The 18,558-nt window shown below is 42.0% G+C and overlaps 1 protein-coding gene across 2 annotated transcripts in view; it reads right to left on the bottom strand.

Moving 5' to 3' along the window:
- The window catches only part of sos1 (son of sevenless homolog 1 (Drosophila)), a 50,988-nt gene extending 33,621 nt beyond the window's left edge, over positions 1-17,367 (bottom strand). For both annotated transcript variants that reach the window (XM_088933541.1, XM_088933542.1), the window contains exon 1: positions 16,407-17,367. In XM_088933541.1, the coding sequence (XP_088789667.1) occupies positions 16,407-16,493 (87 nt within the window). In that variant the 5' untranslated portion in view covers positions 16,494-17,367. The remainder of the gene's footprint in view (positions 1-16,406) is intronic.
- Positions 17,368-18,558: the final 1,191 nt, after the last annotated feature.

The raw sequence follows: 18,558 nt of genomic DNA, 5'->3' as shown, positions 1-18,558 counted from the left end.
GCAGATCCTGGTACACCACTGTCACAAACACTGAAGTCCAGGCATCCAGTCACAGGATCTTCAAGGGGTGCCAACACCACTAAAAAACGCAAAAAGAGAAGTGATGGCTGTTGGAGACTATTCTCAAGAACACTGTGTTATGCTGTGGCTGGGTATAGAAAAGCTCATGGCAGGCTGAGGGAAAAAGGGAACCATCTGCAAGACACAGTGTAAGGGATGGAAAGGGTGGATGGCCACAGAGGAAGCCGGGTTGGTGCACACAAAGGCTGACCGAACCCACAGGACTGCTACTGTCCTGGTGTGGATTCAGAAAATAGGGTTGGTGTGATCAAGGTAACAAGGGGATAGTTGCAGAAAAAAAAAGGCACTGGTTAATGCAGTCAAAGCAATAAACTTGGCTTTGTATGTGAAACGGAAACTTGTCATGCGAAAAGCACCGAGATAAAAGCAGCCCAATAACCGAGCACCGAGGCAGTAGCAAGTAGGAATTAAATACCTTGTCTGACTGCTCATTAATTGGTGGCAGGTGGCTGAGAGAGCCAAACGCCTTTTGTGAGTGTGATGGGTTCCCAAGGAAGCGTAACACACAGCAAGTGAAACATGCAAGTGGAGCAAAGAAACAACAAGAGCTGAGAGAGTCCTTGCTGGGAAAGACGGATGAAGACCCATTTGACCATTTGATGTTGGGAAGGATAACACATAAACATGGCACAAACAGCACAGTTTGCCTAGGAAACAAACTTCAAAGACTTTGGAAACAAAACAAAGTGCAGGACCAAATCAATGATTCTGCTTTCAACACAAGGTTGCTGAATACAGTACCCTGGATCGTTTCAAGAAACATCTGGATGATATCCTTAGATCACTTAGCTACCAGCATCCCAAAGAGTTAGATGGGCAAAAAGGTCTGCTCTCATTTGCAACCATTCTTATACAACAGACTTCTCCTAACAGGTTATGAAGCACTGTTGTGAATACAGACTCCACAGGATCTTACAAAATAATGAGAGCCATGAGGATCCTGGACCAACAGGTAAAACTAACAGGAAGAGAGCAGATGCCAAAACAGGTCTCCTTCTTTGCCCTCATGGTTTTAGACTTAAAAACAGGTCATAAAGCCAAGGAAAACACTTTTATACTTTGTGAAGATTCCTGTTGAAGTCTTAAGTGAGCAGACTCTTCTAAACCTCTGTTTACTTCATTCCCAGGGCTGCGGAAGACCAAAAAACAGGAAAAGCCGCAGGCCTGTCGCTTTTACTTTTAAGCTTTGGCAAGGAATGCTATTATTTCCAGCCTGTGGTGCTCCACAAGAATTTGGATGGGTTTTTCCAATTTATTTACTGGTTTGAAAATATTTACATTAGAATAAACAATCTTTTTCTTTTTAAAAGCTCTTTTTTTCATTCTCCCCCCCAGGCTAACATGCTACAGCTGTGGAGAAGCTTGACAGAATGTCAACTTGTCACAAGATGCAATGAACGTTTGCAGTGTCCTGAGGCACAGATGTGCCCTTGTGAACTATACTCTACGCATTGTCAGACTGATTTTGAAAAGCTCCAACTTAAGGTATTCCTTCAACTGGGAATCGCAGACACTGTCCATTCAGCGGCGGACATGAACAAGAAAAGTGCAAAGCTGCTTACCAGTTTCTTAAATCTACCTAAAACAGTGTATTGCATTTTTTCAAAAAGCCATTTAACTTATCTTTTATGGATGCTCTGTATTTACTGTTCAGGGGAGAATTTCCCCTGAAGACATTATTTAATATATTAATATTGCTGAAACACATGGGAAGTTTTCAGTGTTATAGTGTAGGGTATCCATATACACTAGTTATTTTCTACCTCACACTACATTTACAGCATTTTTTTTTCTTTAGAGAAAAAAATGTAGCAATTTAAAATGCCCTTCTAGGTATGCTGAAATATTTCTGTGACGCTTAAAAACACTGGTGTTTTTTTTCTTGGGGAAGTAACTACAGGATTACACATAGTGCTAAGCATTTTTGAACGATGGCTAATATCATCTCAAAGGGATACCCCTTCATGAAACAACTGTGGGCAAAACCAGTGAGCTCCATCACCTCATTTTCCCTGTAATCCAATGTAAAGAGATGTTCCAAATGCTGACCGTTTTCAATTGCTTTTTTCGGAAGTTACAACATAGGTGAAATTATTAACCAGTCAAAGAGACAACCCTGAAGCCACATGTCAAGAGCACAGGGGACAAGTGTGAAAATTAAATATAATAACAAGCTAACTCAGCCAACTTCTTGCATATTTTGAAACCCATTTTGAAGCATCAGCACAGAGAATATGGAGAAGGAGCATCTCGCTTTGTTCTACTGTGCAGAGCATGTACCCTATTTCATATAAAAGATCTGCCTAGATGTTTTTAATGAGATAATACATTTTCACAAGGGATGTACATGCTTTTGTTTTGATAAAGTATGCAAAACAATTTCTGCTTTGAAATTATCTGGAAATGTATAAACAATGCTATAACAAAATCACCAAATAAAGTGACAAGTAACCGTTTCTTATTAAGAGATTGCTGTCTGAGGCTTTCAATGAGAGTCATCTTTTGGTCTCTTTACTTAAAAAAAGAAAGCCATAAAAAAATCACAGCAGCCCATCATACTGAATCATTAACAGCAAAATACTGTGCAGAGAGCATGCAGGTTTTCATAGAGAGGAGCCTCAATGATTCACATTGTGGAACATTCTAAACTGGGAACTAGAGATGACAGCAGTTATGGGATTATGGCCACAGAGGCCTCTTTCAGACAGATCTACTTGGGAGCCTGGGGCTAAATTAAGAGCCATATTGCCACCATGCCACAACATCTGAAAGGCTGGGTCCATAACTGGAGCCAGTCACCAATAATGAGCAGACTGGTCACAATGACCTAAACCTCAATGAGAAGTGCTGACGGTGCTGTTGTTCACATGGCCGATGCACTGACTGATTACTTGACTTGCCATAGCGACCAAACCCAAGTAAATCACACTGGTGAAGAATTATCGCGAAACTTAAGCACACCACATTTTAAATCAAACCCAGCTTAAAATAGAAACAGTTTAGGAGGTGAATCAAAAACTCCCCAGTAACTCTCAGTCACTAAAGGCACTCAGTGAGCACTACTCCAAAGGGACCCGGCTGGGCCGAACCTGAAACTCACTGGAGCCACACGGTTCCTTCATATGGTGCTACACACACTCTGCTGCTGGAGAAGTTTCATCCTTTAGATAACAACACAGCCTAAACCACAGGGTGCCCACCTGCAGCAGTCCACCACATATTGTTGAAGGAGCGAGGAAGAGATGCACAGGGCTGTTTGCACTCTACCCAAGGAGAACATTAACCACTCACATTAGATGTAAGGCATTCCAGGCACAGAAATTTTAAAACAGTAAAAAAGCAGTTTTCCATAGTAACAATTTAGTAAAATACTGGTAGAAAAGGTCATTTATATGCCTCACAAAGTGCTGGGTGCATTCCAGTACTTTACTAATTTATCAAATGCCTAAGAGAAGCAACCTCAAGACTCCATCACTTAACGTCTTCACTGAACCGACTAGCAACCCAAGACAACCTGAAGACACTCTGGGAAGAAAATTACATTTAGACTTTTGAAAAGTGGCTGTAAAACCAGACATTTTGATTTTACATTAAACACGTGTATCTTGTTCTGAAAAACAAAACGGTGCAGTAGATGTCATGAGATGATATATAACACATGTAAAACTACCAAAGAAATAGGGATACAGCTTTAAAAAAAAGGTACACGCATACAAAAATACAAGTTGCATTTGTCAAACAATTAAGTTTAGAATTACGGCCCTCCTCACAGTTCCTAGACATTCTGATTATCGCCATTGAAAACATAAGTCCTTCCAGCCATTCAGGAAAAAAAAAGAACCGGGTGGGAGTAAACTCCCAGGGTGCCACAATAATTCAAATACAGGCTGTGAGGGGATACAAGAGGGCCAGCATCTACATCTGGCCACTCAATGAGGAGGTATTTTCCGAAGTGTGAGGGAACCAAAAAAAGCTGCTCCAATTCTGATGCCCCGCCATGGAGGGGCATTTGGTGAGTGACCACGGGCTGCAACAGCAGCACCTTCAATCCAGATCACGAGAGGCAACAGCGGCTGTGGACGTTAACATGTCTCCATAGCTGTTACTGAAAAGCAGGCTGCCTGGGTGGAGGCACTGGTAATGCATGCTAGACTCACCCAAAGCTATGTGTGGAATTTCATTCTCAGGAACTGCAGCCAGTGCAGGCCTGCAGAGCAATGTACATGCACAGAGAGAGAGGACAGATGAAGTAGCATGAAATTAAAGAGAAGTTTTGTAATAACAGCCCCAGGGATGCACTCAACAATTACAACTACTGTAAATTATGCTGATATCTCATTTGAGTGAGGGATTATAAACTATAAAATGCTTTTAATTCTATGCCGAGATCCCAATGGCACAATCCGCACCATGAAATGAGAGAGAAAGACATTAAATGTCCACTCATGGCATATCAGAATATCACTTTGTGTATGCGGTTCCTGGTACAGTATTTTCACGTCACAAATAAATGCTTGGATTTATTATCCTGTTTGGATTTCCAATCTAGTACCATATAAAAACACAATTAATCTGAAAATACTAATGCATGCTTTCCAATGTGGTGGCACCATTTCTTTATAGATGTCCACATCAGTAAAAACAGAAAATAAATTGTATCTAGTCAGTGATTATTTTGTAGCACAAAAGGGGCACTCCACATAGAGGTCACAATATGTGTGGTCTCTTGTCAGCAGTAATACATTAACCTTTACTGTGCAGCTCTGTATACTGCTGTGCTATTTAACTGTAATACACAATTCCACAGCTGTCCTGTTTGCAAAATCTACTAAACAAGCATTTTTGCCTGTACTACACAGCTGGTGCTTGTAATGTTTTTCCATAAATTCAAAACACTAAAAAACAAAATGCAACACTTCTTTGTGGTGCATGGTTAAAGAGTAGACAACAATTCCATTCTAATTCTAATAAAATCTAAAAAACTATTTTTAGCATAAAAGTATATTCCGAAAAAAAAACCCAACTCTTCCAAGTTTTCTTCAAGGTGCTCTTGAGGAAAAAAAACTTTTGCTTTTTCCTGGGCATGCACTAAATGCTTTAAATTGCTCCCAGATTGAAACTGACCGGCACATATAAATAAGTACCCTCAATATCCTCTCAAGGAGCCTTTTAATTAAAATTAAAATCAATAAGGTACGAGGGGTGTTCCTAATGTGCATAATTCAGTCATGTACAAAATGGCCCTGCCATCAGGCTTTGAAGTATTTACGTCACTCTGAGGCTTGTTGACACAGCTTGAGCTGCATATGGACACTGGGAGACAATATTCTTCTTAAAATATGGCAAAACAAACAAACTGATTAGACCCTGGATTCCTATGGGCCGCAGACAGCGTTCTCTGGACTAAGCCCATCACAGGACACTGCCTGACTAACCCAAGGCACTGAGCTCCATTCCACACATAGTTGTGGCTGATAAAGCATTGCTGTGGCATTTTCAGCATTTGCCAGCGCTGCCCACACATCAGCACACAGAAGTCCTTCAGGATTCAGGTGAGCAAACAGGAATGGTACGCGGTGATAGGGGGAGGGAAGACACGGGCCTCAGAATTGGTCGTTTTCCCTGGGGAGCATGTGCAGGGAAATCCCCTGGCTAGCAGTCCTCCTCACTACACTGTGCCCTCCCCTCCACAGTCAGCTGTCAAAGAGCAGCTGCTCCTTCGTACAGCACCTCTCCAGCATTCTCCTCTGGCCTCCCCTCTGCCAGCTCATCGAAAAAGCAGGCTGTCCACTTCTTGTTTTAGAAAACGAGCAAGAAGCAAGGAGCAAGAAAACAAGATCTGCAGTAATGCAACACAATGCAGCAGCAGTGAGTAAACACACGTGCATAAATATTCTTAAAGATTAGAAACATTTACTGCACATGCATCAAGTGACACCAACTAATATTCTAAATGAAAACTCCGACAAAGAAACATCACCCAGCAAGCAGCAACATGGATATTATAGCTTAATTATAAAGTAGAATGTGCGATGTCAAAGGCTGTTTCTCAACACATAACAGGTCAATTAGGTGATGGGAGCATAATAGCTGTGCATGCAGTGAAGTGGCCTACTCTTGACGTATAAGTATTATCAGGTTGCTCAGCCCTTTTGCCCCTCTCTGTATAACAGAACAGTTTATGTTAAATCTTTCCCCAAGTAAAAAATTAACAAATGGAGAAAATTTCTTCTCACTTCAGCTGTTTTTGATTTGGCTATGAGTCCATTCCAGTGCAGTGGTTCAGTCCCCAGTGCAAGTTCAGGCTAGTCATCTGGGAGCGATGCAATGAGTGGTAACAACGGGAGTCACTCCCTCAGCTGACAGCTGCGAGGACCAATCCTTTTTTTTCAGGTGACACATCACTAACCACTGCGCATTTCTAACAAAACACATCAACGTCTAGTCCTATAGACGGCTGGTTCAGTCCTTCCCCGTAAAGAGCTACATCCAGGTAAACAAGGGAGGTCAGCCAGAGGTCATAGATGGGTTTGTTACCAGGATATTTACAATTGCCATTGACCCCTTGAGTGTTACTTAACATTCGTGTGGCCAGTTCTTTGGAAGAGTTGCAAAACAGTGGTTATGCCGCAGGTGGCTCTGCAGTGCGTCTGGTGCACGGTTCAGCCCCATGTCTGTCTGACCTGTTATGGTTAAAACCATCTTCTATTAAATGACCAGATATTATGTTACTTATTTTATACTGATTGGCCTTTTCTTTCTTTAACTTCTTTATCTCTGTCCAACAATGATGTGTAAGGCTTTGGCCAGGCTGAATACTGTCAATTTGTTCTCAACTGATTTAATCTGGTTAAATAATAAAAAAAAATCCTTCATTCTGAGGCGGGTTCCAGCAGCAGAGAAAATGCTGTACGGAAAAAAAACTGACAGAAATGGAAACTAACAGCAATATCCTTAATCCACACAGCAGAGCTATACTTCAGACCCTTACACCAATTCCTCACACCTTCAGTCTGTTTTGCCGGACAGCTTCAGACTGGAGAAAAGCAGCAGATTTGAAGAAACTTTCCAGACAAAGAACTCCCTCCTAATATCTCAGTCCTTTGTTGCCCAGACGCTGTGCAGGCACTGCCAAAACCCACGCACTGGGCACTGTCAGAAACGCAGCGCGAGGGGGCGGGTGCAGGCTGTGCACACTGTGGCCAGGCTGGATATGTCTCCAGACATCACACTTTGTTCTCACAGAAAGCAGCTCAAGAAGGAGGAGAGACAGACAGCTGTGAAATCCCACTCTGCTATACAAAGCTAATGAAACAGTACCCACACCCCATGACAAATTCCTGTAACATCTTCAAAACAAAAATGCACAGGGCTACAAAAATGTTCTTTTACAAGTTCAAATTCCAATCCCATTTCTCTCATTTAAGCATGTTTGGTGTGAAGAATTTTTATTGCTCAAATGATTTTTTAATTTTCCTTGACGCCCAACTGCTCCAACAGAGATTTTGGAAAGACAGCCATAGTGAACAACAGAACACAGCACCAGAGCAACTTAGCATTGGGAAAGCATTAACATATAATTCCTCTAAACACTGTTTTAGAAACTGACAAAATATTACTTTGTAGCACAGTACCTTCTATGTGAAGCAAAAAAATAAACATTGATAAAATGACTCAATGAATTGTGATAAATTACAATTGGTAATTGCAAAATACCAATAAAAATAGGATTTGATAACGTAATGCAATGTCTGGGAGTCCAGTATCAGTACAATTTCACCCACAATTAGCACGAGTCATGCCCTAAGAGGACACCTGGCACCTCCCCTCCTCTGTGTTTAAAGTAATTATACAACCCTGTAAGAGCTCTGCCTTGTACTGGAGCCAACAGCAGCCTGCACAGCTGATAAATTTGACTGGGCAAATAGAAAGTTTGGCTTGTGTGCTAATGCACTGCACACCAAATAGCAAATGCTGCCTGTTACATCAGAGTCAGACAGCAAAGAGGTAATGGAAACTCCAATAACTCAGAAAAATATCCTACTGTAAACTGCAGGGGGCTAATTTTAGTTACTCCTAAGAGCAGCGCTAAAAGCAGTTTTCCTAAATATGGCAAAAGTCTGCCGACAGACAAAAAGACGAGACGTTACAACACTCAATGGTGGAAAGAGCCTTCAGTTCTCCCCTTACTGCTCTGTGCCCTGCTAGATCATGAAGGTCAACTTGCCCGCCTGTGGGTTTTAAACAGAAATCACAATAATCAAGATGCATCTTCTGACTAACAGTATATAACTGGGTCTTGGACCAGTGCAATCGGGAAAAAATATCGGACTTATCTGACTATTAAAAAATGAAATGTTGATATTGCATAAATGCAAAAAGCACATAATTTTAAAAAAAACCCACTCACCCCACAGCATAAATGTACTTTCCACACCACTAGCTTTGTTCTCAAATACAACACACTTAAAAGGTAAGAAATCCACCCCACACTTCTACCAGAAAGACAACTTGTATATATGGTGTTTGTTTCTATCCAGTATGTTAAATAATGATCTTGCTTGTTTTAAAATTTGAGCTGGTACATTTTCGAATGCAAAATGCATAGTACAATGATGTTGGCTCCAAACTCTCTGCTACTGCTTGACAACAGTAGAATCTAGACAGTTTTAGATCATTGTTAATGTATTTTGCTTAAAGCATAGTAAAAGACTGCTAAATGTAAGTTTCATGTTATCTGAAAGGTATTGCATTAATATTGAGGTATTACTGAAAAACATACAACACACATTTAAAGGACTGTCAGAGTATGCATATTTGAACAGAACTTAAAACTAGATATTGTAAATGGGATTTAGTAGGTGTGCAATGTGTGATGCAGTACACAGAAATAGAGCTATTAATTATGTTTTTTTCTTCATTTAGTAGTTACCTTTTCAGCTATATGGCAGTAATAATTTTGGCTTGCATGCAACTTGCAATGCAGTGACTAGTGGGGTAACAATTACAATTTGGCATCTGTAGTTTCACTGAGATCGAGTATTTCAGTAATTATTTTCTTCAGAGAAGGGTCAGCAATTGCTTTGGCTCACATACCATGTGCAATGCGGCGCAGATAGTAGGCAGTCAGGTAATGTTAAAAATGGGCAATTAGAACTATCCTGGTGGGTTAGCACTCTACAAAATTCATCTGTGTAACATGAACTTGCAAGAACATTCCCATATGAGCCATTATTGTATCTACTAAACATCTCCTAGTTTTAGAGCCTCATTGTGTGTACTTTAATTTCATAATCAGGCCTAACACTGACATATAGGGGGTGGCATGGTGGCACAGTGGTCAGCATTGCTGCCTTGCAGCGCTGGGGCCCTGGGTTCAATCCTAGATCTGGAGAGCTGTCTGCGTGGAGTTTTTATCTTCTCCCAGTGTTCACATGGGTTTCCTCCAGGAGCTTCGGTTTCGTCCCAGAGTCCAACGACTTACAGCTAGGTTAATTGGCTTCTGGGAAAATTGGCCTTGGTGTGAGTGTGTCAAACTGCCCTGTGATGGACTGGTGTACCGTCCAGTGGGTACCGTGCCTAGCTCCCATTGCTTGCTGGGACAGACTCCAGTTCCCCTCTGACCCCAAATTGGAAGAGGCGTTTAGAAAATGGATGGATTTATAAGTCAGCCTCAAAAGGTGTACTGCAAAAAGACTGAAATGGCCTTCACCAAGAGATCCACAACAGTTGTGAAAGCCAACCAGCTGGTCCCTGGCATTAAGCTGGTTCAGAAACACAGCTTTAGAACCCATAATACTGAGCTGCATTATAGCTGCTTCCAAGCTTTTCTATTCTCAGACTTCACGTTTGAGTGCTGTCCTCCTTGACTTTGAAAAGCAGTCTTGCCCCAAGTGTGCAGACAGTCACAGCAGCAGTAAAGCACAACCCTATTCTGTGTCTTTTCCGATTGCACAATTTCGTTAACCCATTTGCCTTAGATGTGCATGCGTGATCACTCAATTTGAATGTTATGGAAGACAGAAACGGTTTCTACACAAAACTTTTTTTAACAACATGAAACTGAGTGGGGAATAGGTGATCCCTGTTTATCACATGTTGTGAAAACACCCTGGGTTTCCTGTGGTCACTGAACTTTTTCACTGCTTAACTAAATATTTACTAATAACGTGAACTGTTGCACACATGATGGCCTGCATGATGCACCGAAAGATTCATTTTGTAATTATCTAAATGAGACAAATAAACACGAGTCATGTTTTGATATACTATTGAGACATGACAGCTAAAGACTTGCAGTGCAGGCAAAACTTGCTGTCTAGGCTGACACTGTCAACAAGCCCCGAGGGATTCCTGATCTTTTATCTTACATTAGAATACTGTAGTAAGGGTTGCATACTAACCAAGGAAAACTGTACATTCTGGGAGACTATACAAAACCAATATTGACAAGACTCAACTTTCACGGGCAAAAAAAAAGGTATTTTTCACCATTTAGAACCTCAAGAAGAAATCTCTACAAGATCAGCCTGAGTTTACAAACATCTTTTGTGCTGTGATGTTATTAGTTCTATTTCATGAATACTTTCACTTACTGGATCTGCAGTCTTTAACAATTCTTGCATACCTTCCCAGAAGAACATGCACTTTCTGAAATTTTAAAAGGAATTAAACCAGGCATGAGTCATCAAAAAACTCTAGAGGCAAACAATCTCGAAACCACAGAACTGGATCAGAGATCTTATCAAAGGTTTAACTCTGTGCAACAGGATTTTTAAAATTTATCTTAATATTTGCCAAAGGTATTACACTTGTAATGTATTTCAGAGCATCTACAAGTCAAAAATAGTGTGAATGCTGAGAAAGATGGTGAAGGTCATACACTGGTGAGTTAGAAAATAAAGCTAGACTTATTAGAAAATCCTAGGGTCAGTCCCAATATTGGGATAAATTATCCTCTTGTATACAATGTCTTTATAAATTGGCTACAGGAAATAATTACCAGATGAATGACAAAGCTTTGTCTTTAATTTCTTCAAAGGCAAAATGTTCTAATCCACAAATTGAGCAAAACAGAAAGAAATACTTTCCTTACTAGGTCTGGTGTGTGTCAAACCTAAAGCAAGTTCATTTTCACTTCATGTTTCTTGTAACACCTTCTATTTCAAACTTAATGTGAAATGAATTCACAGAGACAACCACACTACCAGAGAGGGACAAAGTGCACAGCACTCTATGGGGAGTTGTCCAAACTGGGCCACAGGGTCAAACACTGACAAGAAATCCCTTGGTCCAGTCTTCTGTAATCAGGAAATTTAGGTCTTGTAGTTAAGCCTGTAACAATCAAAATGTAGGGTCGAGAAGGAAAATTTCAGTGCTTAGCTAGATCTGATGGGTTTTGGAGCAGAAAAGTGAACATATCTAAAATAACTCCATGTGTCTTTGCATATTTGCTCAAAATGTTAACATGAAAAATATAAAACTTAAAATGGATTAAACCGCTGTTCAATGCAAGCTACTTCATTCCATGATGAGCACTCCCGAGCATTACTTATTGATCAGAAAAACAATCTGACATAAAAGAGAATTTCTCTTCTATGTCAGTGAATAGAAATACATTGTCAAGAAATAATCCAACTGTGTAAGAGGCAGTATCCTGCAGCATATTTAGAAAGAGGGAAAACGCAAATGTCATTCAAAAGCTAGGTGACAGCCCGACAGAGAAGCCCAGAGTTCCTTGTCCAGTGAAAGCCCCTGCTTGCAGTGAGCATGTGATCTACACTCTGGAGGTCTCCATCTGCATTAGGTTTGCGCAAAGTTAGGATATCCCACAGGGCAGCCTTTTAATGACACAGAGAGGCTGGGGCTGACAGGTATCCTAGGCCAGCTGTACACCAGTGGCCTCAGTTGCTGCTCAGGATCCTGAGAGCTTCAGTGGTTTTAAGCAAGGATGTGACTACCTAGCCTTGGACAAAAAATCCCAATATTTGCATAACAGATCTGAAGGTGTCAAAATAACTGGGTATTTTTCTGCAATGCATGCACTCTCTCAGGCTGGATACTAGGCTATAAATAAGTAGTTAGCCTAGACTGTTAGGTAGAAAGGATATAAAAAATACATAATTGTTATTTACTAACATTTTAACAAAACAATAGATGATAGTTTGGTTACATAAATTTGCATTAAATGTACTTTTTTTTTCCCGCAAGAGAGCACAGTGTATTTGCTTTAATTTCTCATTTCACTCTTTAGAAATGAGACTAGAAACACACAAACACTATTATTGTGTGACTTTCAAGCCACAGTTCTCATCCATCACCATTTACTCAACAAAACTGTTCTGCAGCAGTGGATGAAGACAGCAGCTACTACAGCACCAAACCCATCTGTACTACTGAAATCATAACACATCTTATGCGAAGACAATTTTCCAAGTCTGTGCACTAGTTCACATGCAGGCCTTCTGTTTTGAAGGATATATGACTATGCATCTGTGCAGTTTTCCATCCATCTTTCCACAAGCTTATGCCACCAAAACCCCCCAGGACAAGCATTTCTGCTCCATCTGTTGTCTCCTTTATTATTCACTGTGACTACTTTCCAATGGTGGTCATGTCAAGTGTGAAAACACTCATATTTGGTTACTAAGAAACAAATCGTCTCAAAAACACTCGAGTCATTTTAAAGGAGCTGTGTTTAGTGAGGAGGCATTTTATCATACATTTTTATTAGATAATCCAAGTACATTTATAAATAGTGGTGTTTATAATGGTGATAAACTAACTCTGAAATGCACAAGGCCTATAAAGTTGTCAATGGCCCCGAACAACACTATTTCTGTAATGTTTTCCCTGTTTTGAAAAGAAACCAAGCAATGAGCAGTGCAGTTTTTTGTTGGCTCACTGCTAAAACAGCAAACTAGTTTTCGTTTTCACTTCAGAAGCCAGAAACTGGCAACAAGCAATTGAAAACATGTCCTAGCACCTTCCAGGTCTTTGCTGTGCACTTTCTATATTGAGCTTGAGTCACTGGTTTTTTTTTTGCAAATTCTCATTTTTTTCTGCACTAGCACAGAATTCAAGTTCCCATTTTTTAAAGCACAAAGAAGAAAGGCTAAATTTAACAGGTGAGAAAAGATTAATTCTTGAAGGTGATAAAACTCTTCTTCAACTTAGGCACCAAGCATGCACCAACATTTTTTTAGTGACAAAGTCAAAACAGCAAGATCTTTGAAAATGCAAACTGAAGATAACCTGCATGTAATCTTCCATGCGTGCTTTTATAATGCATTGTACATTTGCAAATTATTAAAAGATTTAAAACAATACATGTCAAGTGCATTGCTTCTCAAGAGACATCACTAGAAAGCTTTGCAACACTTCTCTTCTTGCCTGCATTGTCACACATGAGGCCACGGGGGCATCTGTGCACCAGCTCTCACTCACTGACAATGCAAAACTGAGCTGTTGTTCTAATGACAACTATGAACAAGCATCACATACTTTTAATTACTGAAACAGATGCATTTTAAAATGTGCAGATCCTTCAATACTGCCACTCACACATGCAATGTGGAAACACAGAAACTGAGAAGAAACTTAACTATCAATTCAGTATTTAAACTTGGAGGAAGTCACTAGATCTTTCAAATTTAGCCCTCTCACATTACTATTTTACAGTGTTATTCTAATCTTGCTCACATAAACTTCACACAACATTTTTAAGACACCACTGGTACAAATTACCACACATTGTTTTCTTCAGTCTGAGGGTATTAAAAGGTCAGCCAACCCTCTTAAATCTCAGAGGGAAAGTGAAATGAGCAGAATGACTCTGAGCAGCAGAGGTTCTGAACCTGAAGTAAACAATGAGGTTTTGGTTCTTCCTGATGTGTCGAATGATTGTGGCATATCATCACAATTTTAACTGTAAATGGAACCATTATCCGTTACATACATGGGTACAAAACCACTACAGACTACCAGGAACATAATTAAAACCCCTGTGCTAGACGGAGGCTCAGCATAATATGAATCAATCACATCAAAGGGCGGACCTGGACTGCATGAAACATGCATCATTAATCCATTACAGTGCTGGCTGAAGTGGCTAAGCAAGGCCATGGAAACCCAGTCCTCTTAAACCTTTTTCTTTGTTTTATTATCGTTACTTAATGCGCCTGTGAACACTGCAAGAAAACCGAAGCTCTCTTTTCATAGAACAGGTAAACTGCAGGCAGCTCCACTTTGTACCCTGTACCGCACTACTGCCCACTCGCTCTAGGTGCTAGTGGCGGGGGTGGGGCTGAATCACTAACCACAGCTCATGAAGTTCAGTCCACGGACATGTTAGTCCCTTTTCTCTACTCAATAAGAGCTCCCTTTCACTTGACTGCACATTTGGAAGACCAATTCCGAATGAGCTCATGAGCTGAGGAGCAAGGCACATGCTGTCTCCCACACCCACATCACTTATTCCCAGATAAGTGATGCCCTACTCACTTCTGCATTTGGAATGCCATCTGAGAAACTGGCTTTTGGATTTTCAATCAATTCACAAAGCTGTAACAATCTATTAGTACCACGTAACAAATGTTACAAAGTAATTACGTACTTCAAGAGAACACATTTCAGGCTTTTCCCCATTCCAATCGATTACAGGGTTACAGAGAACGTGACAATGGGAAGTGGGAGTAAACTAGAAAACCAGAAGAAAATCCTTACAAGCTAGATAAGAACATGCAGACTCCACACAGACAGATGCCCAATCCCAGGTCCTGGAGCTGTGAGGAAGCAGCACTAACTGCCATGCAACTGTGCTACCCCTGCATGCTTATTTATGGCATTGGGAAATCTATACATATTGTTTGGAAACTTAATTTAATGTTGCCTAATCCAATTAAACGGACTGCTTGTAATACTTACAATTGCACAATAGAATGAGGCTGTATATACACACACCAGCAAAAGGAAAAGTTAAGAAACAAGATACAATTTGATGAGCCCTGTGAGGGGAATCAATTAGAAATGAAAGCATTCACTCTGATAACAAAATGAAACTGCATATTGTATCCCTATTTATTTGCAATATTGTGCAAATAAAACAGATGCCCATAATGCTAGTCCTATATTTATCTCTTAAAACTGAATGCAAATGACAATGTGTGCATACACTAAAAAAGACTAATTTTAGATAAGAACAATTCACAGACAAAATTCCTATTAAACAAACTAGGTCTGTTAGTAAAATGCATGCTAAATCACAAGCTTACAATTACACACAAAACATGCTGCGACCCTGAATTTATACCCAAAGAAGGTTACTGCCCTTAGAAAAACAGTCTTGTGTAGTAGTTAAAATAACACCTAAGTATATTTTCATCAAACCTATACAACCAAGTGTCACAAAATGAATAAGCAAAATCATTGAGTCAAACAGACAGCTTCTCTATTATAAGAATGGTATTATTTTAAAATGATCTAGTGCGCAAAACCTGAACGGCAGAGATTGATATAACCTGCCCATAAGAACTACACATCCCCTAGGTATATATGCTCAATATATCTAATAGAATCATCATCTTAGAAATGGACTCCTCAACACACCTAAAAATTACCGAAAAACTTTTAAGTTTAATTGGTCTGTTACATAAACAAAGAAAAATCAGAAATGTTCTATTACAAAGGTTCAGATAATCAGGTTCAGTTGTTTCAGCAGGAGACCCTACAGTGACAAACCACCAGCGCACCATCAGCTGACTGTTACAAGAGTGACAACACGGGACTTCTGTAAACGGCCATACACGGGCCTTGCTGCAAGCATGCAAGTATGTACCACAGACCGAAGCACTGACGGTAAGCGTCTCAGTGGGAATGACCACAGCCTTGTGTCAGTGCGATCACAGGAAATGCGACCACAACACACACACTTCCCACCCGAGGTGACAGCACGCATGTCCCTGGGCGAGATATTGATCAACACAGCTGGCTGGAGCAGCACCTCAGCGGGCCGAGCCCGAGGCGAGTGGACAGCCAAGCCGGTAACGGGTCGGGGCTCGGCTCGTCGGCCGGGCCCAGCTGTCCCTCCAGACCCTGCAAGGCGACCGAAGGCCGCTTAATAACACTGGATGAGCGGTGTTCCCCCGGCCCCGTTTCTGTGATCCGGCCATCATCAGCGAGAGATGATTTAGCATTGCTCATGGCAACGCCAGCCTCACCTCCGACCCGCACTGACAGGACCACATCGCGGGCGGCTCCTCCTCCGACGGCCGCTTAACTAACTCGGACACACGCCCCACTCTCCATCCCCACCGCCCCTGGCTTACCTTATTCAGGGAGGGCACCAGCAACCCCCGCCATTTCGGCGCGTTGTCGTCGCTGAAGAAGTCGTACTGGAGTTGGGGCGCTTGCATGGCTGGTGCTCTCTTCACAGGCTGTAGCGGAGCCAGAGCGCTGCTGCTTGTCCCTGTCGCTGCTCACATCAAAACGGGAGGGAGGAGGAGGAGGAGGAGGAGAGGGAGCCCAGGGGTGGTGGTGGGGGGGTGGTGGTTGGTTCGGTCGGTTATAGCGTGGAGGAGCAAAAAAAAATGATAAAAAAAAATAAAAGCAAAAAGTCGTCGCAGTCAACAGTGTCGGAGAGCGGGCGGGCGGCGCGCGGTGAGCTAGGACGTCGCTCCCGCACGCATCCCAGCTCGCGGCGGCGATCCCCGGCCGCGTGCAGATGTTCGAGCGCTGCCCCGCGCCGCTGGCGGTAACGGACACTGCCCGCCGGTCCGCCTTCGCGCAGGCTCCGCAAGAGCACGGCTATGAATGTACACCGACGACAACAACAACAATAATAATAAAGATCCCCTTCCCCGCCCCCCCACACGCACACCTCCCCTCCCGAACCTGTTTTCACTCCTCTCGTAGAAATCCGCAAAACAAAAGTCGAAATCTGTCACGGCCAACCGAGCGGCGCCTCAGCAGGCGACGCTCCTTTCAGACGGCCGGTGGAAGCAAATCCTCCTCGGTTTTGGGGAAAAAACCCTCTTCTGTACATAATCGCCCATTTTCTCCGAATCTTCTCTCCAGCAGAAGGAAGGGAGGGAGGCTCACCTTGTAATCCTCCATGAACTTAACGTTAGTATTTTCATTATCTGGTGGGTGTCTCCCGGCCAGACGGTTTTCTCTGTGGGGGGTGGAGGTTAACCTGAGTCCCCGTGCCGCAGCCCCCTTTAATTTCAGTATCTTTCGCCCAAAGTGGTTAATTCGGGCGATTGTTATGGCTCGGGTGCAGTTGTAGCTGGAACAAGGAAGGAGCATGCGCACTGGATGCCTTCTGCGTTGTCTTCCCCTCACTCCCCCCTCCCCCACACGGAATGAGAGCTGGGGGGGGGGGGTGAAAGGGCGCAGGCAGGAGCAATGGAGCGCCGGGAAATCGAGTCCCTGCTCCAGCGAGGTGCCGAGACAGCGCCCCCAGCCGTGAACAGCCGAGTACCGTACATCCCCCTGGTAGAGACTAAGAGGAGCAGCTCTTGAAATACAAATGTACTAAATATTTTATTTTTGTATTATTACTCAGAGGATCGGTATTGTTTATTTTAGCTATGTTTGATTACATTTATTCTACTGCTTCAGATGACTTCAGAGAAATTCTCTGATTTCTCTCAACTTCAGAATAAATGAATGTGGTTTTAGATTGAGCAAACTTTATTATTGTTACATCTTTACTGACACCTATGAAAATATACAAAAATAATTTCTTACACTTATATAGTACTTTTCTGGACACTCTACTCAATGAGTAGAGTAATCTACAGGTAATGGGGACTCCCCTCCACCAACACCAGTGTGCAGCCCCACCTGTATGATGCGATGGCAGCTATAGTGCACCTGTACGCTCTCCACACACCAGCTCTCAGTGGGGAGGAGAGCAGAGTGAAGCCAGTTCAGAGATGGGGATTATTAGGAGGCCATGACTCCTAATGGGGAATTTGGGCCAGGATGCTGGGGTAACAACCCTACTCTTTTCAAGAAACGCCCTTGGATTTTTAATGACCACAGACAGTCAGGATCTCAGTTTTAAGTCTCAGACAAAGGACAGCACCTTTTACAGTATAGTGTCCCCGTCACTATACTGGGGCATTAGGACCCTCACAGACTGCAGGGTGAGCGCCCCCTGCTGTCCCCACTAACACCTCTTTCAGTAGCACCCTTAGCTTTCCCAAGAGGTCTCCCAGCCAGGTACTGACCAGGCTCACACCTGCTAAACTCCAGTGGGCAGCCAGTTGTGAGTTGCAGCATGATATGGGTGTTGGCTATATATTTATTATTATTTCATTAAATGTATTATTATTATTATTTAAGTCATTTCATTATGACGCTTATGTGTAGTTATATATAAATCAGAGTTTCTTAATATTTTTAAAACTGGACATTTTACCTACGTAGCTCACCCTCAAAACAGTACATTTTACTCTTCTTTGAACTACAATT

Source organism: Atractosteus spatula, chromosome 15, assembly GCF_055471065.1.
Source record: "Atractosteus spatula isolate fAtrSpa1 chromosome 15, fAtrSpa1.hap1, whole genome shotgun sequence".
Taxonomy (NCBI): domain Eukaryota; kingdom Metazoa; phylum Chordata; class Actinopteri; order Semionotiformes; family Lepisosteidae; genus Atractosteus; species Atractosteus spatula.
Note: the sequence above shows the minus strand (reverse complement) of the source record. Positions and strands in the feature narration are given on the sequence as shown.